The 25,746-nt window shown below is 36.3% G+C and overlaps 1 protein-coding gene across 1 annotated transcript in view; it reads left to right on the plus strand.

The window, feature by feature from the left end:
• The first annotated feature begins 201 nt into the window (after positions 1 to 201).
• The window catches only part of LOC138421051 (uncharacterized), a 34,464-nt gene continuing 8,919 nt past the window's right edge, over positions 202 to 25,746 (plus strand). Inside the window, exons 1-13 of the mRNA XM_069554756.1 lie at positions 202 to 576; positions 796 to 1,062; positions 3,423 to 3,482; positions 6,690 to 6,805; positions 7,443 to 7,616; positions 8,056 to 8,290; positions 8,715 to 8,858; positions 12,482 to 12,591; positions 13,052 to 13,147; positions 15,435 to 15,537; positions 19,652 to 19,906; positions 24,369 to 24,478; positions 25,284 to 25,457. Of these exons, the coding sequence (XP_069410857.1) occupies positions 549 to 576; positions 796 to 1,062; positions 3,423 to 3,482; positions 6,690 to 6,805; positions 7,443 to 7,616; positions 8,056 to 8,290; positions 8,715 to 8,858; positions 12,482 to 12,591; positions 13,052 to 13,147; positions 15,435 to 15,537; positions 19,652 to 19,906; positions 24,369 to 24,478; positions 25,284 to 25,457 (1,872 nt within the window). The 5' untranslated portion in view covers positions 202 to 548. The remainder of the gene's footprint in view (positions 577 to 795; positions 1,063 to 3,422; positions 3,483 to 6,689; positions 6,806 to 7,442; positions 7,617 to 8,055; positions 8,291 to 8,714; positions 8,859 to 12,481; positions 12,592 to 13,051; positions 13,148 to 15,434; positions 15,538 to 19,651; positions 19,907 to 24,368; positions 24,479 to 25,283; positions 25,458 to 25,746) is intronic.

Here is a 25,746-nt window from a genome sequence, read left to right on the forward strand (position 1 = left end):
GTGAAGAAAATTTCCCAGGGATACAATCCCTGTTGTGATCTAAGTTGGAGTTATCTGATAATCTCTTTAGAATGAAAATAAATTCATATATGTATATACATGAGCCATGGATATTTCACAATATGTACACACCCTGTTGAAAAGGAAGGTGGAACAAGCTTTCAGTTTCATAACACACACCAAGGCTAAGAAGGGGAAGTCATGGCCGGTGAGTTTTTTTTTGTTTTTTACTGAAAATAGTTTCTTGAAAGAATAATTTTGGAAGGGGCTGGCTTTTACAGAAGCCATAGTTAAGTTCTGTGAATGTGCAAAGAGGGATTGTTTGTGCAGAGAGGGACGGGTAGGGGCAAAGAGAAGGAAAGAGGTGTGGAACAGCGAGAGACAGAAAGGAACCAAACCTCACTGGCCGCTCTCTGGCCTTCATTTTGCAATCGTAACTGAATTCTGACAGAGGGTGCAGAATTGGTACAGAATGGATTCCAGCAGCTCTCCCCAGAGGAAATGGAAAATCACTGTTTCATTATTTTATTATGCACATTTGAATCAACATGAAGCATGTTAACATAGGGTTTTCAGGTACTATCTTGGGGGTAGTAAATCTCAGTCTTTGGGCCAGTCTGTCAGCACATGGATGATACTGAGGGAAGAATGAGGTGTGAGTGTCCTCAGGATTACCACACTGTGTGGGAAGGCACATTTTATTGATTAAATCTGAAAGAGGCTATTCTGAGTTGCCGAAATGAAAGGAAAGTGAGGTTGTTTTTATGACTTCAGGCATTCTTTTGTTTCCAACAGACAAGGTTCTGAAAGAGAAGAGGAAGCTGTTTGTTCATTCAGTGAGCAAGGATACAATAAATGGCTTGCTGGATGAGCTATTACAAAAAAGAGTGCTGAACCAGGGAGAGATGGAAAAAATAAGAGATGAAAATATTACAACTATGGATAAAGCCCGAGTTTTGATAGACATTGTTATTTGTAAAGGACCTCGGGCATGCCAAATCTGCATCAGCCATATTTGTGAAGAAGACTCCCACCTGGCAGGAATACTGGGGCTCACGTCAGGTAAGGGTCTGTGACTCAGACTGAAGTTCATGTAAGCCCTGTGTCATTAGGCATAATATCTGACTTCTTCATTGGTCATATTAGCTTTCAGACCACTTCTTATCTCTGACTTCAGGTATTTCAGTGATCATATTGCATGCCCCTTGTCTCTTTTCTTCTTTGGTCCTGTTTTTTGGCCTTAGTGTCTCTCTTTTGATTAAAGCTTATTTCCTATCCTGAGTATGTTGTAGCTCATTTGTTGAAGTTCATGATAACAATCTTGGAAAGTTTCATACTGTATTCTTCAGTCATCCTTGCAAGGTACTTTATTGATTTATCTAGTAAGTTAGTTATAGTCTAAAGGTCCCTAGAAACCTATGCATTTTCATTTGACAGGTTTAAACTCTGTAACCAAATGCTTTGCATAATGTCTCTCCAAAATTTTGCTCTCCAGGAGAAATAAAATATATTTCAGGGAGAATGGAACACTCAGAGAATAAATTAATTGCTTACAGAAAAGTAGATATTTTAAGTGGATTCTTGCTTTCCATTGACCCCTTGTATTTTCTTTCGAGTAGGATTGTGCACTCTACTGTGTACCATTCTGGGAGGCCTATCACTTCTCTTTCTGTCTCCTGAAGACTCAGTCCAGGCTCAGCCATCTGAGCTTCCCCTTCTATGGTTCCCTAGCTTCTCCACACAACAAAGACTGCAGCTCTGATGGGCTTCTAGTTACTGGCTTCTTTTGTGCTGCTCCGAGTCCCTGGAGAAGGGAAAATCTACCCACGATATAGTCCATGGTGTTGCAAGGAGTTGGACATGACTGAGCAACTTTCACTTTTGTGGTTCTAAAATCATTCAAGGAAAGTAGTTATTATTTGAAAACAAGACATTATTTGTCCCTCAGGAACTGAGAGGAGTCCTGTGCACCTCTCAGTGACAGCAAATGATTTGTTGTTGTTGTTGTTGTTGTTGAATTTTTTGATAAATTTTTTTAGATTAACTCCCACTTCCAAGAATTAAAGACAATCAATAAAAATAAGGGTTTAGAATATCTATATAATAGTCAAAACTTCTTCTTCCTTATCATATTTCTTTTAACTCACAGTCCTTGAACCCTAGAAGCACTTGTGCAACTCATTGTGACAACTCTAATTCCTGGAATCTGTTTCTCCAAATGTTGGATGATACCTGCTCAGTCAAGGTTGTAATGGCTTTGCTTCCTCCTCATCTATTTGCCAGTTGCTTCAGGACCCAAGTGTATGATAATTGGATATAATATTTAAATTTGCTCTAAGAGGACATACCTAAAAACATTTCTTGACCTATGAAATACTGCAATAACAAGCCTTCATCCAGAAAATGTTCTTGAATTTATCGATGGTTAATTTAGTCCAGCAGTCTAAATGGGAAGGATGGGACAAATTGTAGCCTATGTCTTGGACTTGAAGCATTGTGGGATGTCCCATGGCTCTCCTCCATTCACAGCAGAAACATTGCACATAATTTGTCTATGGAAATCTTTTCTTTAGTAGGTACTATGACTTGGAGTAGTATTGGTTCATGCTGATACTTAAGTTTCTAGAATGTTTCTCAGGTGGGTTGTGCTACATTGAGATATTTATAAAACCATAAATAAAGTTAATTTCAATTCTTGTGCTTGAAATTGACAATCAGAATGTCTAGCAACCTCAGAGAACATATTAATAAATTTGATTGTGTAAGACAAGTGCACATTACAGGTTGTGGTCAGAGCTCTGGTCATTTGCATAATTGTATAAAACCCTTTGTGGGCTAGAGAGTAGCTTAGTGGTTAAGAGGCCAGTATTGATAGTCAAGACATTTTTGTATTCAAATCCTGGCTCTACCATCTTCTTGTTATATGACTTAGGAAATTCACTTAACACTGATTGGGGATAGGCCTCAATTTCATTCTCATTTTGTTGTGATAAATCTTGGCATGACTAAGTATCCAAACACAGATGCCTTTTAGCATTAGTTTTCTCCAAAGTCCAGGTCAACTCTGAATTAGACAACTTCACTTTGAACACACATTTGTTAGGCAGTACTGATTACCTCAGGAGCCACCTTAAGATATATGTGATTCTATAGCTGATGCTGTTTTAATTTTATTTTCATCATAGAAAGTATAATCAAAGAAGTCGCTTCCAGACACTTTTGTTTTACCACTACTTGTTAATAAGTCCAGTCATTCATGTGTAGAAGTTTTTGTTTCCCAGTGATGAGTATAGCTCCAGGTGAGTCACATCTTGCATAGGATTTAAACCTGTGGAAGGTATCTTTAGCAATGAGTGTCCAATACACTGGGTTAAGAATCTTTAGAGATTGTAACTATGTTAATGTCCTTTGTCTTTCCTCAGGTTCACAGTCTGAAAATTATCTTAGACAAGAATCCCAAGCAGTGGTCCGTCCTTTTCCAGGTAATGGTATTCTCAAGGCAATAGCATTATTTGAATGTCACCTTCCTTGACATTAACTACAGATTAATGGGATGAATCAGGGTGAGAGGACCACGGGTTTATTTGCAGATTTATTCTATACATTTTTATCTTCTTAATCTATTCTGCTTTAGCAGGAGCTGTTTCTACAGCTTCACTATCATGTTAACAGTTCCGAATCTGTATCTCAAATCCTGAGTAACCACTTGAGTGCCACATTTTGCTATTCAAGTATCCACTGAACACGTGCATTCATCTCCTGCAGACAGTTTCAATCATGTGAACTGAGATAGCTTGCCATGCCTCCCCGACCTTGGCTCGCCTCCACTTTCCTCTGTCTTGATTAATGGTACCACTGCTGCTAAGCCACTTCAGTCGTGTCCGACTCTGTGTGACCCCATAGACGGCAGCCCACCAGGCTCCCCCATCCCTGGGATTCTCCAGGCAAGAACACTGGAGTGGGTTGCCATTTCCTTCTCCAATGTATGAAAGTGAAAAGTGAAAGTGAAGCCACTCAGTCCTATCCAACTCTTAGCGACCCCATGGACTGCAGCCTACAGGGCTCCTCCATCAATAGGATTTTCCACTAGCACCCAGTTATTCAAACCAGAAAACTGAAATTATCTTAGACCATTTCTTCTCCCTGACTTCCAACATTTAAGTGGCACCCAGATTTATTTTCCTCTCACAAATTCTGATTGGTTTCTGCATTTTTACTTCTACTATTAGATTTCAGAGCCCCTATTCCAAGAGTGTTCCATAATTCTCCAGTCATAAATTTACTATATTTTTCTTGTAATTTTAAAAATGAATGCATTCTTTTCCCTCATAGCACTTTAAGCTTTATGAGGAAATTGACCATACATGTTTGCTTATGCTGCTGCTGCTAAGTCGCTTCAGTCGTGTCCGACTCTGTCCGACACCATAGATGGCAGCCCACCAGGCTCCCCTGTCCCTGAGATTCTCCAGACAAGAACACTGGAGTGGGTTGCCATTTCCTTCTCCAATGCATGAAAGTAAAAAGTGAAAGGGAAGTCGCTCAGTCGTGCCTGACTCTTCATGACCCCATGGACTGGAGCCCAGCAGGCTCCTCCGTCCATGGGACTTTCCAGGCAAGAGTACTGGAGTGGGGTGCCACTGCCTTCTCCAATGTTTGCTAATAGATCACCTCTAGTAGAATTTCACCTGTAAGCCTGTAATATATATGCAACTAATATTTGTTAAGACTATTTCACTGAATAATTTGGGCAGAATCACTACTATTTACTATGTCATTAGAAAGTATTTGCATGTGCTTATCGTGCTACAGACCCTGTTTTATGGACTATTTAGAAAGTAATGAATAAAACAAGCCAGATTTTTTCTTTTCTTAAAACTACTTGAATATATGAAGAGTGAGTGGATAGGCATTTAAGAAACTCCACCATCAAAATAAAGCCAGCCAAAAATTTGGGGATGGAAATGACACTACACATATCTCTGTCAGTTGACATGATATAGAATATTAGAGATAAATATTTATAACAGCTAGATATGATAGAAACTTTTGTTCTAATTCAAGGAATTTCTAAAATGGGCATTTTTTCTTCAGATTCAGCTTTCCTTCAGGTGGTAACTGAAATATCTAGATCTCTTTCATGCTATGGCTCTGATATCTGCAGCATACAATGCAAAAATGATTGTGGTAATAACAATCAAATTAATGGCATTGGAAGGAATATGTAGGATCATTTGTAAGAGATTTTGTTAGGCTTGGCCTGGATGAAAAACACAGTATATCAGCTTTCATCCTATTATCTAGAACTTAGTTGTATGGCCATACATAATCACTTGGACTTGTTAGCTATATAGATTAGCTGTGTTTTCAGAAAAAAGAATGAATTGTTTTATTGAAGATTTAGCTAGTCTCAGCCACAAAATTTAAACACAAAACTTTTCATTCAACATAGCACTGAAGGTAGCACAAGGAATACCTTGGTCCCAGATGACAAGAACTTCTTGTCATCTGGGACACTCATATAAACAAATGCTATAAGAAAAATTAGCTTTAATATAGTCCAAATATTTATCTATTTTTTCTATTGTTCTTCAGAATCCTTTTTTAAGAAATGCAATAGTTTTTCCACCTGATAATGATTTCCATAGTTTTTTCCCAACTATATCCATTCTAATTACCTCTTACTTTCTCCAGAGTCAACACACTTCATGCTACACTGGTTTACCTAACTGAATATACTACAGTTTCTATAAGTTCTTTGTCAAAATTGAATATAATTTTCTTGTTTGAACAGTTTAGTTTCTAAAATATTCCCCCAACATCAATAAAAATTGATCAATACATTGATTAATAAATTGATCAATCAAAAATTGATCAATAAAAATTGATTTTTATTTAAAAATAAAATTATTTCTATTTTGAATCCAAGATTACATCAATTATTTAGAAAATGTGTAACATTATTGGATGATGTTGAATTTGTGATCAAATAAACTCCTAAGTTTTTTCTCACATAAGCCACTGTGAAAACTCTTCCTCATATATTTGTACAATCAATATTTAGTGCTATGGATTCCTCTAGGTGTACACCTTGATTTATTACTCTATTTTATATTCATTTTGTCCGTGTATTCAATATATTCTTTTTCTCCCTATATGCACACAGAGTAAAGAGATCCTAAAAATAGGACAAAGGCTTTTACTTCCTACCTTCCTTCCTTCCTTGCAGTCTCTAATGCCTACTCTCTCAACTGTTAAGCAAATAGATAGATACATAAACATGAATTTTCAAATCACTGAAATATATTCGTTAAGGCCAACTTCAATTATGTAAGATTTCAATTATTTGAAATATATTTATAGCTTAATTCTTTTATCTAACATGCTGTTTTCTGGGAGTTTTATAATTCATGGCCTTGAAAAACTCCCGTTTGCTTTTTAATTAAAAGCATTTGTAAAATACTAATTCTAAGTGATGAAGGGATGTGATGCCTGTATCACACCATGGAAATCTCCGACTTGGAATACATTCCTGTAGCAGAGTTGCTTTCAATGGTGTAAGGAGTAACCCAGGATATCTTCTTAAAGATTAATTCTTTCCTCCATGGCTTCATGCACAGGTGATTCTGGGAGGTTCACCAAATGGGATACTCAGGAATGCCATTATTCATAATGTTTCTTGTCTCTTGCAGCTCCTCAGGCAATGAAGGATAACCCAGTTAAGCTTGCATCTTCAGGACCAGGATGGAACCTCAAGCTTTGCCCCCCAGAAACAGCCCAAAGAATATGGAAAGAAAAATCAGGAGAGGTGCTATGCTTAGAACATGAGGATCTGGGTGAAAGACACACTGGAGAAAATTCTAAACTGCAGTGGTTCTTTCTTAGAGCTAATTTCTTTGAGAGGTTCTTGAAAACCATCCTGCTTCTTCCCTTACATAAAGAATTCCTATTTCCCCAGTTTATTTAGAGATTTTCAAGTTTAATCCGATCCCCTGAGAAAATAGTTGTAATAGTAAAATCAAAACAGCTACTTAATATGAGGCCTGGACTGTTCTGAGGATATTGCGTATAATAACACCTTGAACCCTCAAAATAGCCCATTTTAAAGATCATAACACTGAGGCAATAGTTGTGAAACAATGTGTCTTAAGCAGTAAGTCAAGGATCAGTTTTAAAATTGAGTCGTTATAGCTCTAATTCTGCTCATTGCCCTCAATCCTACCTCTCAAAAGTAATTAAAATCAAGTGCTTAGCTGCCATCTGGGCATTTGCAAATTTCATTCCACTCCTATGGTAGGACTCATTCTCCCCTCTTTATTTTTACCTATGGTTCAAGAGATTGGGTTTCTGTAGAGAACTAAGGGAAGAGAAGCTGTCTTACATCCTCAAGATGAATATTTAATTAGAGAGAACAAGGCTATTTGTTCAACCTGTGCTTTTTACAGATTTACCCAATAATGGAAAGGTCGAACCGCACACGTCTTGCCCTTATTATCTGCAACATAGAGTTTGAAAATCTTCCCAGAAGAGATGGAGCTGATGTTGATACCAGAAATATGAAGGTGCTACTAGAAGGTCTGGGATATAAGGTGGATGTGAAAGAAAATCTCACTGCTTCGGTAAATTTTGTCATAAAGTAGAAACAATGGTCATGGCCTTTACTCCTAAAGAATGTTAGAAAGATTGATTGTAGCACCAGAAGCTTAATCTCTTGATAGTCTAAAAGCCAAATTTTTTCTTGTAGGGTATTTCATGCTTCTATCCTAGAATCTTTTAGCAAGAGTCTGGTGAAACCTTTACTTAGAAAATGTTCCATTAATTCAATTATATATCTGTGGCCACAAAAATAAATAAGTGATGTCTCTTACTCTGCACTAGAAATCCCTTAATTACACCCCAAAAGTCTTTTTTCACCTTTCCATGAATTGAAAATTAAATGTTCCTTTTGTATTCCATCGATTTTCATATCATTCAGGAGTGTCTCTTTATTGAATTCCAAGCTGCCACAATAACCAATCACATAGTTCAACAGCAGTGGTATTAATATGTCTCTTCCAGGAAATGATTTTAGAACTGAAAGCATTTGCTGCTCGCTCAGAGCACCGGACCTCTGATAGTACTTTCCTGGTACTCATGTCTCATGGAATTCGGGCTGGCATTTGTGGGAAAAAATACTCTGAAGAAGTCCAAGACATATTAAAAGTTGATGACATCTTTCAAATTTTGAACACCTTGAACTGCCCAGCTTTAGGGAATAAACCCAAGGTGATCATTATCCAGGCCTGCCGTGGTGGTGAGTGCTGATGTCTGTCAGAACACAGGGCCCTGAATTATTGATCTCATTATCTGTGTGTGTCCAGTATTTTTCCATTCCTTTGAGTCTACTCTTCAATGTCAAAGAAAAGCTACAATCCTGTTTGGTGAAAGTAGATATTCTTTAACATTACAAAAGCTTCTGTGAATTATATGACTGGTTGGTAGATTTTTGTTCATTTTTCAACTGAAATATCACTTTTAATCTTAAGACTTTGTTGTTGCGAAAATTAATTTGAGGGTTAGGAGAGACAAGACTTGTTAAGATAGTTTTTGAGATATATATGTGCATCTGTATCTGAATTAAAGTTATTGACAAATTAGTAAATGATTGAACAGATGTTTAGTGGAGAAAGTTTTCTTGGCTATTGGCAGTAACAAGAAACCAAATCTTGTCTTTTCAGAGAAGCAAGGGGTGGTATGGGTAAACGATTCAGTAGCAGCTTCTGGAAACTGTCCCTTAGTGGTCCCAGAAGATTTTGACTCTGATGCCATTAAGAAAGCCCACATAGAGAAGGATTTTATTGCTTTCTGCTCTTCGACACCAGGTAATGAATATCTGTGTAAGACACCTTTGTGAGCATTACCAATGCAGAAACTCACACCAATACATTAGGGAATGGATGTCTGTGTTAAAATTTTCATGAGACTTTTGAAGACTAATTCAAGTCTTCCTCTCAGTTACACCTTCAATTCTCCTATCCATGGAGACTAAATAAATATACATTTATTTTAGGAAACTCCCATGGTGCAAAATGATTTTTGTACTGTGAGGAATAAATAGATATGTCCACATGTTGACATCACTTAACATTTCAATTTGCCTACACATGTATTTATAGAAGAATATTTATAAAAGGGGAGAGGCAGAAAAGCAAACAAAGTATATTGAGTCCCTATGGTAAAGGTATTTTAACCAGAAATGTGGAGTTAATGAAAAAAAGAAAAAAAAAAAAAAAACAACTGAATGATTCTAAACTTAGATTTTGGATTATCAGTTCAGTTCAGTTCAGTCACTCAGTCGTATCCAACTCTTTTCAACCCCATGAATCACAGCACGCCAGGCCTCCCTGTCCATCAGCAACTCCTGGAGTTCACTCAAACTCACATCCATCGAGTCAGTGATGCCATCCAGCCATCTCATCCTCTGTCATCCCCTTCTCCTCCTGCCCCCAATCCCTCCCAGCATCACTGAGTCATGAGGTGGCCAAAGTATTGGAGTTTCAGCTTTAGCATCAGTCCTTCCAATGAACATCCAAGACTGATTTCCTTTAGAATGGGCTGGTTGGATCTCCTTGCAGTCCAAGGGACTCTCAAGAGTCTTCTCCAACACCACAGTTTAAAAGCATCAATTCTTCAGTGCTCAGCTTTCTTCACAGTCCAACTCTCATATCCATACATGACTACTGGAAAAACCATAGCCTTGACTGGATGGACCTTAGTCGGCAAAGTAATGTCTCTGTTTTTCAATATGCTATCCAGGTTGGTCATAACTTTCCTTCCAAGGAGTAAGCATCTTTTAATTTCATGGCTGCAATCAGCATCTCCAGTGATTTTGGAGCCTCCCAAAACAAAGTCTGACACTGTTTCCACTGTTTCCCCATCTATTTCCCATGAAGTGATGGGACCAGATGCCATGATCTTCGTTTTCTGAATGTTGAGCTTCAGGCCAACTTTTTCTCTCTCCTCTTTCACTTTCATCAGGAGGCTTTTTAGTTCCTCTTCACTTTCTGCCATAAGGGTGGTGTCATCTGCATATCTGAGATTATTGATATTTCTCCCAGCAATCTTGATTCCAGCTTGGGCTTCTTCCAGTCCAGCGTTTCTCATGATGTACTCTGCATAGACGTTAAATAAGCAGGTTGACAATATACAGCCTTGACATACTCCTTTTCCTATTTGGAACCAGTCTGTTGTTCCATGTCCAGTTCTAACTGTTGCTTCCTGACCTGCATACAGGTGTCTCAAGAGGCAGGTTAGGTGGTCTGGTATTCCCATCTCTTTCAGAACTTTCCACAGTTTATTGTGATCCACACAGTCAAAGGCTTTGGCATAGTCAATAAAGCAGAAATAGATATTTTTTTCTGAAACTCTCTTGCTTTTTCCATGATCCAGCAGATGTTGGCAATTTGATCTCTGGTTCCTCTGCCTTTTCTAAAACCAGCTTGAACATCTGGAAGTTCATGGTTCACATATTACTGAAGCCTGACTTTGAGATGTTTTTGGATTATGAGTACTGCCAATAATATTCTGACTGTGTCACTTAGTACTTTGTAAATTAGTTCCAGTTATTTAGCTTATCTGCACTTTCTTTGAATTCCTCACTAATATGTGTGAATGCAAATATCATAGTCATAAATCTGAAAACATTGTAGTAATAAATATGGAATGTTAAGTAAGCATGACATAGAGTAAAGCACACTTTAAATTATTGCCAGTATTAACGACGTTTTATGTGTAGCTTAAATTAAAGCTTTTACCTTGAGTTACTTTCCATATCCAAGTTTAAATAAAAGTCATCCACTATAGTTTGGAATTTCTTGGGCATTAACATTCTCTGATTACTTTGAGCCTAAAGATTTGCTCCTGATCAGAGGGATGGTATGGTGAGGGAGGAGGGAGAGGGGTTCAGGATGGGGAATATTTGTGTACCTGTGGTAGATTCATGTTGATGTATGGCAAAACCAATACAGTATTGTAAAGTAATTAACCTCAATTAAAATAAATAAATTTTAAAAAAGAAAATTTAAAAAACAAATAGTTTAACTTACAGATTTTTTCTTATAATGAGGTACCATCTCTCAGGAGACAGCATGCTTTTGCATTGTGTTGACCATATTTTGATATAGAAATCAATTTTTTTCAAAAATGAAAACAATGACACTAGAGGAAGCCTCCATACATTTACAATTTGAGTGTATTTAACAGACTTTAATACTAGGTGCAGCTAGTAAAAAAAAAAAAAAAAAGATCCCAGTCTTCCACAGAGATTTACCTCTAGGTGTTATAACCTTTATGGCCCCCCTCGTTTCTTGATATCTATCTTTTTGACTTTTGTCTCGTTTCTTTCAGTTTCCTCATGCTCTTTTCCAGATGATTTGTGGAAACTCCAGTTCAGTTTCCTTGAGTTTCTATGAGTAAATCTAGCTTTATAGCCTCTGGTATTATTTCCAATTACGTTGTAGTACTCTTATAAAGAAAAGTGACCATTCTCTAACTAATTTCACTAAGAACTTGAAGAGATATTGGCCTGCAATTCTCTCCCACCTAATTCCTTTAATTGAAACCATCTTCATTAAGACGGCTGTAGTTTTAGATAGGATTTTAATCTATTGCTATTATGCATTTTATTACCATTTCTATTGGCTAAAATGTTTTGATAATTTTCCTATATGTCCCTTTGCATAATTTAAAAGTGGCTTTATAACTTCTAAGACCTACTATTTTATATAACTATTCTTTTTTAATATACCTTTTCTATGAGAGTGTTTTGTCTTATGATTTTTCTTAGGCATGGACTTCTTTTCTGTTGGTATCATTTTCATATTTAATTAGTAATTTATTTGTCTAAATGCTTTATGACCAATATTATTTGATTTTAATTAAATCACAAGGTAGATAAATTTAAAGAAATTTTATTAATATGAATTCCTTGTATAAACTGGGTGCTACATTTGTATATTCTTCCAGATCCTTGTAATGCATATTACATCTAATACGCAAATGTATGTTGGGGGCAGAAATTATTACCCTACCTATTACAGTCAAGGCCTGCATTTCAGAGTGTATAATTAACTTAAATCAAGTCTGTCAGTGGCACTCTTGGGATCCACACTCTGGTATTTGTTCCTCAAGGCCCAGTCACTCCCTTCCATTCTATCCTGCCTTTCTCTCCTTCTCTACTATATCTGTGGTTCTTTGAACCTCAAAGATTGTGCTGCATAACATCTGTACCATATACAAAATTCTTCATATGGCTTTAAAAACTGTCAAGTATCAGTGAAAATATACACAGTGAATGTTGAATGGAGTCACTTAAAGATGGCATACAGTCTGTAAGAAATAGCATAAGCTGAACAGTCTGCTTTAGCTGGAACAGAAATCGTAGGACTCCATTTCAGTAGCCAAGTGAGAGAGCTTACACAAAATTTGAAATGTGTTTTCTTCATAGATAATGTTTCCTGGAGACATCCCATATTGGGCTCTCTTTTTATTATTAAACTCATCAAAAATTTTCAAGAATATGCCTGGTCCTGTGACCTGGAGGAAATTTTCCGAAAGGTAGGTGCTAGATACTTCTGAAATGCTACCTCCCTATCTATTCTAACTGGCAACCTCTAAGAAGAAGCTCTGGATATGTTTTCTTATAAAAATGTCCTTCTTCTCAAGTGAGTTTTGAGGTTTTCTTTGGTGAGTCAGCCAACCTGGAAGCCAGTTTCAAGCTATTGTGATCTAGAAAACAACCCCTAAGAAAAATAATCATTTATTTTAACATCCCTCTTTCCTGAATAGACAAAGGAGTGGACTCTAATTTACTTGTGTCCAAAACTATTAGATTCAGTAGATTTTAAAAGCATGGTCAGTCCATCATTTGACATGCATATTGCTGATTTGTATAGAGGCAAATTTTTTTGTTTTAATCATTTATTTTGCTACTATTTTTCGAACATAAGTGAAAATCCTTCCACTCGGGGCTGGGGTGGTGGTGGTGGGAAATGTATAGAACTTATTTTCCTTTTAGGTTCGATTTTCATTTGAGCTGCCAGATGGTAAGGTACAGATGCCCACTGCTGAAAGAGTGACTTTGACAAGATGTTTCTACCTCTTTCCAGGATATTAAAGTAAGTAAGTTGAAAGGACAGATGTATGTGTGATAGGGGTGGGGCAAAATTGGGGGATGAGTGCTGAACTACCCTCCTAGTGAAGATCTCAAGGTCTAGTATAATAAACAGGGGATAATGGAAGGATAATGAAAGGCTTTCTGCTGGTTAGTACAGGGCACACTGCACTTCCCTCAAGGTTCTGCAGAGGTAGATGGCCATTTTAATTGTTAGTTTATATAGATTGAGATTTGGCCAGAAGAGATGATGAAAGCTCAGTTTTAGACATTCCTCCCCTTTGCATCAGCAGGGCAATATTGAGACATAACATGGGCTCTTCATTCTTAGGAGTGTGTGTAACCACTTGATGGAGTCATTTTATTATTTGTATTTATTTTGGCAGAATTCTTTTCTAACACTTGTTTTATTTTCTCTTCCTTTTCCATAGGAAGCCAGGAGTTGTGTCATTCTATAACTGTTTTAGAATCCTGTTGGCAGAAAACAGACATTTCTTTAAACATTTCAATAAATTTGAAATAGAAATGAAAGGTCATCAGTTTCCTTTTTACCACTCTGAGAAGATAGGGAGGTGGAATTTGAAGAAAGTAATGGATTTGAAGTCTTCAGATTTCATAAGAATTGAACTTGCTACTCACACCATTCTTTCTAGAAAACATTTGCTAGATTTTCTGCTTTAGGGATACAGATATAAATTACAGTAGGTACCTGACCTCAACAAATTTTGAGCTCAACAGGAGATAAACAGAGATGGTAATGTGATAAGTAACTTATCCAAAATCTCAGAGTTTATCACTGACAAAGTCATGTCTACTGTTTACACAATTCTAGCCCTTCCTTAAAGCATTTCATAACACAAAATAATTGTGTATCTAGGTACCTAGTAGTTTACAGTCTCATTAAGAAGATAAGACAGTCAATAAACATGAAACAAGATAGTGCATGACACCCTATAAATAAATGCTAGGGTGAGATGTATGCAAAAGTATTCCTATGAGTTTGGTGTAAGATTTTCAGTTAGCAAGGTTATACCCAGAAATGACTGGAAAAACTACTCTTTCACTTGCAAATATGAGCCTTTTCTAAACCTAACCCATTAAAAGTGAAGATGAATTTCTGACCATTTGTTGTTTTACTTGGACTTGTCAAATATATACTTACTGGGACTTTTTTTCTACTTTTTTATTAGTATATATTATATAGTGTATATAATATATACATACATACACACACACACATATATATAGAGTATAGTTGACTTACAATGTCCTGTCAGTTTCAGGTGTACAGCAAAATTAATCGGTTATATACATAATATATCTACTCTTTTTAGATTATTTTCCCACATAGGTTATTACAGAATATTGAATAGAGTTCCCTGTTTTATAAAAAGGTTTTTATTAATTATCTATTTTGTGTATAGTTGTATATATGTTAATCTCAGTCTCCTAATTTTCCCTCCCCACTGCCTGCTTTTGGTAACCATAAATTTAATTTCTGCATCTGTGACTCTGTTTCTGTTTCATAAAAAAATTTTGTACCACTTTCTTTCAATTCCAAATATGTGATATCACATGATATTTGTCTTTCTTATCTGACTTATTTCTGTAGTATGATTTGCAGCAACATGGAAGGACCTAGAACTTCTGAGCTTTTAAAAATCTTCAAAGTTGAGCATGTCACTTTTTTTTTTTTTCCCACTAACTGAATCTATCTCTTTTGTATTATCACAGGATCGTTGTACTACATCATGACAGTGCTTCTATGGTCAGTCTTTGTTCAGAATATAACAAAAAGAGGAACTGTTACTTTCAGTAAAAAGTAAATGTTAAGGAAACTAGGCAGTAAAAGAAAAGCATGAAATGAAGACAAGCATTCAGAACTTATTTCCAATAAATGTTTAAAATGACAGGGAGACAGAGAGATGATATTGCCATTAATAGCACAGTTAAAAAGGAAGCAAAAGTTATTCTGATAATCCTTATCCTGAAATGAAATGGGATTTGTTAGTTTTAAGTCCTTTAAACACTGAGATGTCTGAGAGAGAAGAACAAAGAAAACAAGGTGTAGGGGACTGAGGAAAGGAAAAAAACAAACAAACAAAAAAAAACCAACAACAAGAGGTGCCAACATAGGTCAGAAAATGTATTGTCATTTTGATTTTTTTCTTCCAAAGTGAATAAACATTTCTTCCCAAAGGATTGGGAAATTCATTTGCTGACTAGAGGGGATTTCCCGACAGTGAACCCGGAAGTTCTGAACAAGAATTTCTCAATCTGTGGTTAGACGTCCCAGACCCCGGTACTAAGGAAATGCCCAGTAACTTTCATTTTCGAGATTGTGCTCCTTCAAGGCAGTAGGAAGATACTAAGCCTATTATCTATGGCTGGTGAGTAGGGGTCTTTTTCCTAGCTAGGGGTCAGACACTGGAGTCTTAGAAAACACTTTATTAATTGCTCTGTGACAGACAGAAATATACAAAAGGGAAGTGAGCCTTTTCTGTGAACGTTACATTCTTCCTGTTAGTTCTGTGTAGCTTAAACTGGGAACTCTGCCTCAGAGACTGAAGGAGGATATGATCTCCAGATAGCCCAGAGCCAGGAAGCAGTTAATTCTATTTTTACAGCTTCTGATAATCAAAATGAGGGGTGGGCAAAGACAAATACACTACATTTTTATATGTGAGAAAACTGAAAATTCTTTAACACTTTAGTATATCTTCTAGGCTTCTTCTTGATTCCATAAAACTCTCTCCATGATCAGATAAGTGATCAGATAAGATTATTTCCCCTTCCCTAAGTGAGTCTTTGAATTCCCACCTTCCCTTGTCATCTTCTATATTGAATTACGATCTTGGTCTTTATCAAGTGACTCCATTTTTTTCCTCATTTCTAGCTCTGGTGCTAACTACTCTAGCACACTATTTCTTGGGCTGTTATCACAGTTTTTAACTAGTCTCCTTCTCTCCAGAATTTAATCTTCCAATCCATTTGCATATTGCTTTCAGGTCACATATCTTACACACAGAAGCTGAAGAGCGTAAGAAATGAGGTCTATTTATGCAGCTATTATTTATGTTATTTATGCAGCTAATATACAAGTATTTTAAATCATTTCTTTGCTTCATTTTCTTCATTTGAAAAGGAAGAGGTTCAATTAAATCAATGATTTCTAAACTCTACAATAAATCTAAATAATCTATAGACATTAATACATTTAGATTATTTCCCCCTCCCTAACCTTGAATTACTCAACCATGAATAGGCTGTAATTTATAATCTTTTAACGATCTACAAATGATTCTTATGTATCTGCATTAGGTATGTCTGCAGATTAGCATTGTTAGGAAAGAATAGATCATTATCTTTCAGTTCTTATGCTCTAGATATCTAAACTTAGATTTTCTTACTTGGTTAATTGCAATGATCCTTACTACCATTAAAACAAACAAACAAAATAAATGTCTGAACTTGTCAGGGAGGTTTTCATACCTTTCAGAATATATTACTATTTATTCACCCTTCCATTAATCTCCCTAAAGCAAGATTTCAGTTTCCTTAAAAAATGTTTATTGCATTCACCCCACTCATACTTTCTTGCTACTGTGTTTCTTTATTTCTTTCATTTTCCCTGTAGTGTAATTATTTCCAGGTTTCTGTCTCATTTCGCATGTTTAATTTAAGCTCCTAAAATGTGAGTATTAACTGTTTTCTAGTATCTTCTTAGTGTCTTCTTCAGGATACTAATACAGCATTTGTCTTGGAAGTAGTATTTTAAATTCACACTCATGGCTGCATCTTTAGCTAGGCAGGATGACTTCACTGGTTATTGAATTGGAATCAGGACATCATTAAATAACAGACATGAGAAACTGAAAAGCAGTCGACAAAAACTAGTAGAGTGATTCAATACACTAATGAGTTTTGTTGCCATTGTTAACTAGTTAACAACTATAAGGGGAAAAAATGCTTCCTTAGGTTGAAACAAGTTTCTCTGGGAGCATATAGCTCTGACACTCGGTCTAGTTTTAAGCATTAGGGAGAATTTCCAAAAGGAAATGGCATGTCATTTGAGACTTGAAGATAAAAAGAAAGGAATGAGGAATGTTGGGTGTGAGAAACTGTGCATAACTTTCTAGAACCTGAATGAAGAGCAAAGTGTTCAAAATGTAATGAGCAAGGTGGGTATGGTAGCAGAAGATGAGGCTGAACAAGAAGACGTAGATTACAATAAACTGAGACATTTCACGGGAAAGTCAATGGCGACTCATTCCAGTATTCTTGCCTGGAAAAATCCCATGAGTGGAGGAGCCTGATAGGCTACAGTCCATGGGGTCGCTAAGAGTTGGACAGGACTGAGCGACTTCACTTTCACTCTTCACTTTCATGCACCGGAGAAGGACATGGCAACCCACTCCAGTGTTCTTGCCTGGAGAATCCCAGGGACGGAAGAGCCTGGTGGGCTGCCATCTATGGGGTCGCAACAGAGTCAGACACGACTGAAGTGACTTAGCAGTAGCAGCAGCAGAGACATTTCGCAGTGAAATCTATTCAAATGTTTTTTAGAACTGTGACTCTGCTTCATTGTGAAGAACTGATTAGAAAGGTCCAAGAGTAGACTTATCTGATTCTTAGAGTAATTAAAAAAGAAAAGATATTGGTCTGAACTGGAGTACTGAACTATTAGAAAAGGAAAAGCAGTCAGATTCTGCAAATATTTAGTATATAGAATCAATACAGTTTGATGTGAGATGGAAAATAAGATATAGATAGTAGAAGAGGTTCAATATCACCAGTTTTTACTGATTTGGTATAATTGACTCTAAGATATCATTTTCTAGTATGTATAGGGAATGAAGCAGGTGATGAAAAACTAACAGTTCAGCTTTTAAAAGTTGAGTTTAAGAGTTTGTGGTATACAGAGAAAAAATGACTATATGAGCCTTAATATTGAGATCCATCTTTGGGCTGGTCTATAAATTCAGAAATTATTTATTTGAATAATTAATTTATTATTTAAAGCTAATAATTGAAGCCATGAGTACATGTAGATAATAAGCAGATGTAATGCCAAAGTTATAAAAAAAACTTTAATCGTTTACCGTATTTCTCCTAGTACCACTCATTCAGTCATCATTCAACTTTGTTGAGGGCAGAAATAAATTAAAAAGAATCCCAGAATCCCATCAAAGTAAACATCTCATACATTAATTGTATGTTGTTTGTAATTCTTCAAATTCTCTGTTGTGACATGTGTCTGCTGTACTCTAAAACCGATGTTTCTGTGACTTTTTCTGAGAAGCAGCCTTTTGCGCCCTCACCTGAAGAAATTTGTCCAGTCTTTTCCGAGTCCCTGATTACTTTCTGTTCCCTTAAATATCTCTTTACCAAGTTCGATCCTGGATTGGGAAGATCCCCTGGAGAAGGGAAAGGCTACCCAGTCCAGTATTCTGGCCTGGAGAATTCCATGTACTATACAGTCCATGAGGTCGCAAAGAGTCGGACACTGGACAGGACTGAGTGACTTTCACTTTCACTTTCCCAAGTATCATGTAAAGTAGTTTGATGATTTAAGAGTGATAATTCTGGATTCTGAACCTCTGAGTTTGAATCTCCCTCTGCCCTCTTACTAACGTGGCGCACTCTTCACGCAATTTTGGTCAAATATTTAACTAACTGCTCTGTGCTTGTTTCTTTTACCATATAATGGAAATTTTAATATATCTATTACATGAAATTTTTATTAACTTTGAGAAGATTCATATGAAGCACTTGAGACCAATGGAACTTAATGAACATCAATTGTACTTACTGAAGCTGCGCTATGCTTATGGCATAAGAACAGAAATGTGATCCAGCATTTCATTTAAATGATCTGTAAAATAGGGAAAGTATTAACTATCTCTTTGGATGATTGTGAGTGTCTATCATATTAATATTTATAAATTACTTAGTATACTTGTAAATAATATTTTATATTGTTTTATACTTATCTTTTAAGAGATGTTAGCTATTATTAAATGAACAGATATTAGGAAACATTTTATTAATGTTTGTTAATTTCCATGTTTTTTTCTCATAAAAGTTGTCCAATATACATTTATTGAAAGACTACTTGAAGCTAACATAAATAATGAGGCTGATGCTTCTGGGCCAAAGTTCTGGTTCAATGTCTTGGTGAATTTTTTTAGACTATGTCATTTTGTGTCAAGGCTATCTTTATTTCTAGATGGACTGTATAACTCTCTTGTAGGTTTAATTAAGGATTGGTGAGATATCCTGTCTTCCCATACACTACATGTTCAAATAATATCTATGGTGTTACAACAAAATTTTTAGTAATTTGACTTCTTTATTTCCCCACAAAAATTCAAATTATCTCAGACAGTAATAAATTAACCTGGTGTCAGGCTGATCTATAATATTGAAAGATCAACCACCAGATTGTTTTCAATTCTGAGTTTTTTGAGACAAGGTCAAGTTGAAGCTTTGTATTTCTAACAGAAGACAAACACAACAAAAACCCACTTAAGACGTTGGAATCTTTGGGCAAAGAACTCATTTCTGGCCTTTTGGATGACTTTGTGGAAAAAAATGTCCTGAAATTGGAGGAAGAGGAGAAGAAAAAAATTTATGATGCCAAACTTCAAGACAAAGCCCGGGTCTTGATTGATTCTATACGACAGAAAAACCAAGAGGCAGGTCAAGTCTTTGTTCAAACTTTCCTAAACATAGACAAAAATCCCACCAATATAAAAGGTAAGACTGGAATTCTTTACAAGGGATATCTTAATTTTTTTAGAATCTACTTCACTCTAAGGCTGTTCCACTATCTTCTATAGTTCCCTCATCCTTCTATTACTAATGTATAATTTTCATTAAATCTATCATTGCCCTTTTAGAGGCCACTTTGTCACTTGTGGGAGGGCATCCAATTTCCAATTAGCTGAGAAGCCGAGTCTTCTAAACAGAAGGTTGTTCACTGAGATAGCTACAAAGACTTTATAATAAGGAATATCTGAACCTGAACTTAGGTTTCTGTCACATTGGACACTATGTGTCTCCATTCAAGTTTTTTATCCTTCATAAACATCAATATGAGCATCCGTGAAATGGGAACAATTTCACTAACTTTGTCACAGATTTTTGTAAGGCCAGGAACATAATGGCAGGTATGGGATGACAATTCCTAATATTTTAGCTCCCATCTGGAATTTTCCTCTGAGCTCCAGATATGATTGTTCCATTGACTTCACAAAGCTAAGATATAAAAAATGAAATACTTAATTCTCCCTATCGAATCTGTTCCGCTTCTATCCCCTATCTCATTAAATAAGACTACAATCCACTGAGTTTCTTGATCCAGCTCACTTCTTTTTTTCACCAATGAATAATAGCTCCTAGCAGAGTACCAAGGATATACCATATATATAAAGCATATTATAAGGCATATAATGAAAGTTGGATGCATCCATGTAGTAAATAGTAATTATAATTATTCTGTAGCTTATAATGTTTATACCCTTAGAAGGCTTATGTATTCCTGTGAGTTTACAAAATATGATTAGGTGAATGCCTATAAAGTGTCCAATATCTTAACCTCTTTCAAAACTTCACTTTAATTAAATTCTAAATATCACTAGAGTCTAAATATCCTCAGGTCCAAGTTCATCAGTGATGGACTCAATTTGGTATAATTTAACCTGAAATTCCAGCCCAGAATACTGGAGCTTATTAATAATAGTAAGCTGTAACAAATGAAATGCCACACTATTGTACAGACCTCACTACAGCAACTAAGTATTTTTAATAAGCCCTTCCCTGGTGGCTCAGAGGTTAAAGCATTTGCCTGCAATGCAGGAGACCTGGGTTTGATCCCTGGGTCAGGAAGATCTCCTGGAGATGGAAATGGCAACCCACTCCAGTATTCTTGCCTGGAGAATCCCATGGACAGAGGAGCCTGGTGGGCTACAGTCCACGGGGTCACAAAGAGTTGGACACGACTGAGCAACTTAACTTTTCTCTGTGTAGAAGGGACGCTACCACCAGCAAGAAGTACATACTAGTCTAATAGATATCCAAGATGTTATCATTCATATTTAAGTTGGTCCTTGTGCAAGTTTATTACTTTCTCTTAAACTGGGGTGGGATAAAAATGATTTGGATTTAGAAAAAAAATCAGAGAGCAGACTTGTAGTTTCCAAGGGGGAGAGGTGTGGGAGAGGGATTGAGTGGGATTTTGGAGATAGTAGATGCAAACCATTGCATATAGAATGGATAAACAAGGACCTACTGTACAGCACAGGGAACTATACTCAATATCCTATAATAAGCCAGGATGGAAAAGAATAGAAAATATAAGATAAAATGAGACAACACAAAATTAGAGATAATTCAAAAAATAGGAATCAGCGTTGAAGTAATGGGAACTTCAAAATGATTTTAGCAATCCCAGAAATGAGAATGAATCTTAAATTGAAATAACCTCTCAGCAGAATCCGTGGCAGGCAGGAGGCAGGTGCAGATACTTTCATGAAGTATCCAGTAGTCCCCTGAGTTCTATCTGTACATGGAACCTCCAGAAGAGTCCTAGGACACCTAGAGTACCCTGGTCTAGGAAGTCAGGAAGCTGGGTAAGTTGGGCAATTAGAATGTGCAATATTAGAATATTAGGCCTTTGGGGCATGGAGGATTCTTAGCATAGTATTGAGGAAATGGGGTGAGAGATAGGAAGAATCCAAGATATTTGTTTTAACAAATAGGTCTATACTTGCCTCCTGCCTGCCAGTGACTCTTCTGATAGGATACGTTATTTCAGTTGAAGATTTGTTCTGGATCCTGCAATTGCTAAAATCATGTTGAAGTTCCCATTACTTCAATTCTGATTTCTATTTGTTGCATTATCTCCTATTTTGTTTTATTTTATCTTATCTTAATCTGCCTGCAGTGCAGGAGACCTGGGCTTGATCCCTGGATCAGGAAAATCCCCTGGAGAAGAGAATGGCTACCTACTCCAATTTTCTTTCCTGGAGAATTCCATGGACAGAAGAGCCTTGTGGGCTACAGTCCATGGGGTAGTAAAGAGTTGGACACAACTGAGCGACTAACACTTTCACTTTCACACAGACTGAGTGAGTGAGTGAAGTCGCTCAGTCGTGTCCGACTCTGCAACCCCGTGGACTGTAACCTACAGGCTCCTCCGTCCATGAGATTCTCCAGGCAAGAATGCTGGAGTGGGTTGTCATTTCCTTCTCCAGGGGATCTTGCTGATCCCGGGTCTCCCACCTTGCAGGCAGATGCTTTAACCTCTGAGCCACCAGGGAAGCCCTCACACAGACTATTTACGAATAACTGCTATTTAGTCAGGAAGATAATTATTCAAATTCTTACCATTCCAAGGGAGGTGGCCTTGTCTTATCTAGTATCATTATCTTTATTTTTGTTTCAGTTTAAGAGACTTCCTGAGCACACCATTAGATAACAGATAAAACCGAGATATTAAAATGTTTTATATAAACTCCTAAGTTTCTTTTCCTTTCTTTCTTTCTTTTTTTTTTTTTTGCTATTCTGTCAGGCCCACGGGCACTCCCTTTGGACAGCAGGCTACACTATAGTTATTATGCTGTATTGAAATGATTCATGCTAATTTTACTCTTAGATATAAGAAAGTCTAATTTTCAGTTTTATTTGTAAATGCTGCATCTATATGTCGACATGGCCATTAGGAGATGGCATTTGTTAAATTTTAAGAGTACACCAAGCCTGTAAATTACTTGAAAACAGGAGACTTTCAATGACAAAACATGCGTTCTGACCAGAGACTATCCCAGGACCCCAAATATCTTCACATTGGCAGAATCTTATGAAATATGTAGATATGTTCATATAATCTATGAAAATAAATGTTCAGAGAGTTTGGTACCCTTAAAGACTTACCCTTTGCTGCCTCTCCAGAGCTTAGATTTTTAGCATGCTTTTTAGAAAGACATTTATAAAAATATTATTTAAAAAGTAATGGAAAAAATAAATGAAAATAATCATAAAAGATGATATTGGTTTTCTAATGTAAATTAAATTAATAAGAAAAATTTGATTAGTTCATGTATATGAACATAGAGGTTTATTCCTTTCATAGACAAAAACCTTGTTATATTAGTTCTTGATAAACTTCTCTTTAGGTTTTTGCTTATGAAGACTCTCTTCCCTCCCTCTAAAAGGAAGGGCTTTGGACTTTCCCAGTCTCTTGCACAATCTTAGTCTAATGAGGCCAACTAGTTTCAGAAAATATTACATTTCTCAAAGGATTAAGGCAGAATGAGTCAGAAACAAATGTTTCCAAGAGGGAGGAATTATTTCCTCCATATGGGTTGAAAACCCAGTGGTAGTTATTCAGCATTTGGAGGCAGACATTCAGAGTATGTAGAATGTAGAATCTCTGGCAAATCTGTCCTTTTGACACTGGGTATAGTACTATGGTTAATAGACAGCATTTCTCTTTTAAATAGTTGAATTCACAGCTTGATGAGGAAACCTTGAGGCTCACTTTCTCTGGAAAGCTAAAGAATTCATGCTGAGGTTGAAAAGAAATAATACCTGGGTGATACAAGATTCAGGATTCCTTTAAGTATTTGGGGGTATACATGTCTATATTTGTTGTGTAAATTAGGAATGGACTTGAGATATTGGACTTAGTTTTTATGTGCATAAATTGTGTCTAGTAACACCTAAAAATGATAACATTTTTGATATATTATATTAATTTTTAAATTAATTGATACTATTTTTATTTAAAATGGGCATTAGAAAATTTAAAATTGCACATGTGATTCAATTATACTTATAATAGATAATACTGATGAATATTTAGTCAATGTGCTCTTGCTCAGAGACAACAGAAAGTCCACGTAGATAATTAATAACTTAGAATAAAACTATTTGAAAAATAGAATTGTTTTGTTCAGTAAGGAACAAAGTTATTTGATCCCAAATCATCAAGGTTATTTTTTTCACAATATCAGAATATGTTATAGCATTTGTTAGTAGCTCTGCTCTTACTACCAAGTATTTCTCCCTTCTTTCCCAGTGATAATACATCTATCTCCTATGACCAAATGTGTTAAAACCTTTTTCCCAGACTGTCCCCTCTCTGTCAGTCTTCTTGGGTGATAACTGGGTCACAGGGACACATATCACCAATTATATCATGTGATGTATCCTGCAGCTCCTGAGGAAACTGTGGCTGGACCAGATGAGTCAGCAGGATCTGCCGCTACCCTCAAGCTTTGCCCTCATGAAGAATTCCTGAAACTGTGTAAAGAAAGGGCTGGAGAGGTGCTGTGTTCTGTACATGAAAGGGAGGAAAAGCAGCAACTTCTTTCACTAATTACATAATTTCTTAAAGTGATAGTTACAGAACAGCAGGGTGGGGACAGTGGTAATCTTGTTTATAAATACTTGGAGCAGGAGGAAATCACATGGCCTCACACAAATTCTAGTTCTATTTCCCTATGATAAAATATGTCTGTCATTTTTTCATTTATTTGTTGTCAAATATATTTTGGATTTATTAGAATTTTAGTTGTAGTCATAGAATCAAAATATTTATGAAATAACATGGCTGAGTAATAATTAGTTACATTCTAGTTAAAAAAAACGTTAACATCTGCAAAACATAATGTTAGTGTTAAAAATAGTGTCAAAATAATGTTTCCTAAGGCAAATAAACTTTGGTGTATTTATTTTTAGCTGGAGCCAATGGCAAATATCTCCTATCTCCTAGTTTTTACAAAATTTGACTTGAATCTTTGAATGTTAAGAAAGATTTGACTAGGTGTAAAAGAAAGACAAGAAGGAGAGGGTAGGAGTTGTTCTAGTCTCGTCAACATTCTTGAGTAACCATCACAAATATGTTTGGATCCTGTTCTGGGCTTTTCAAAGACAATTCACTTTCAATTTGTACTTTTTCTCTATTGTCAATTTAATCCATTAGTAAGAGAGAGGAAGGGCAGTATCTTCTGGTACAGGATAGGAGAGGGGGTTGCTACTATGCAAGCCCTTAGTAGCAACAGTGATTGGTAAATGAAGGTTTAAGAGAGACTTAGGTAAATCAAACTCATTGCATATCAATTTGTTGCAGATATATCCAATAAAAGAGAGAAAGGACCGCACTCGTCTGGCTCTCATCATATGCAATACAGAGTTTGATCATCTGCCTCCCAGGAATGGGGCTGACCTTGACATTCTTGGAATGAAGCAGCTGCTTGAGGGTCTTGGCTACACTGTGGAAGTGGAAGAGAAACTCACAGCCAGAGTGAGGATCCCTCACCCACCCTGACACACACATATTCAACACATATCCTCCTACTAACAAGGGAACTTTATAATACTAAGCAAATGCTTTAACAATCATGGGTCTCATTTATGTGCATGTGTGTATCTAAATGTGTGAATGTGTGTTGTAAAGTAAATATTAAGATAGGTGAAATCTGTGTCTCTTTAGAGTTTCAAATATCCTTAATTCCATAAAACCTGACAAAAATACTGATGAGCATGTATGCCCACACAATTCTGAAGTGTGAAGATTGAGATTCAGCCCTAGT

The sequence above is a fragment of the Ovis canadensis genome, chromosome 15 (genome assembly GCF_042477335.2).
Source record: "Ovis canadensis isolate MfBH-ARS-UI-01 breed Bighorn chromosome 15, ARS-UI_OviCan_v2, whole genome shotgun sequence".
Lineage (NCBI taxonomy): Eukaryota > Metazoa > Chordata > Mammalia > Artiodactyla > Bovidae > Ovis > Ovis canadensis.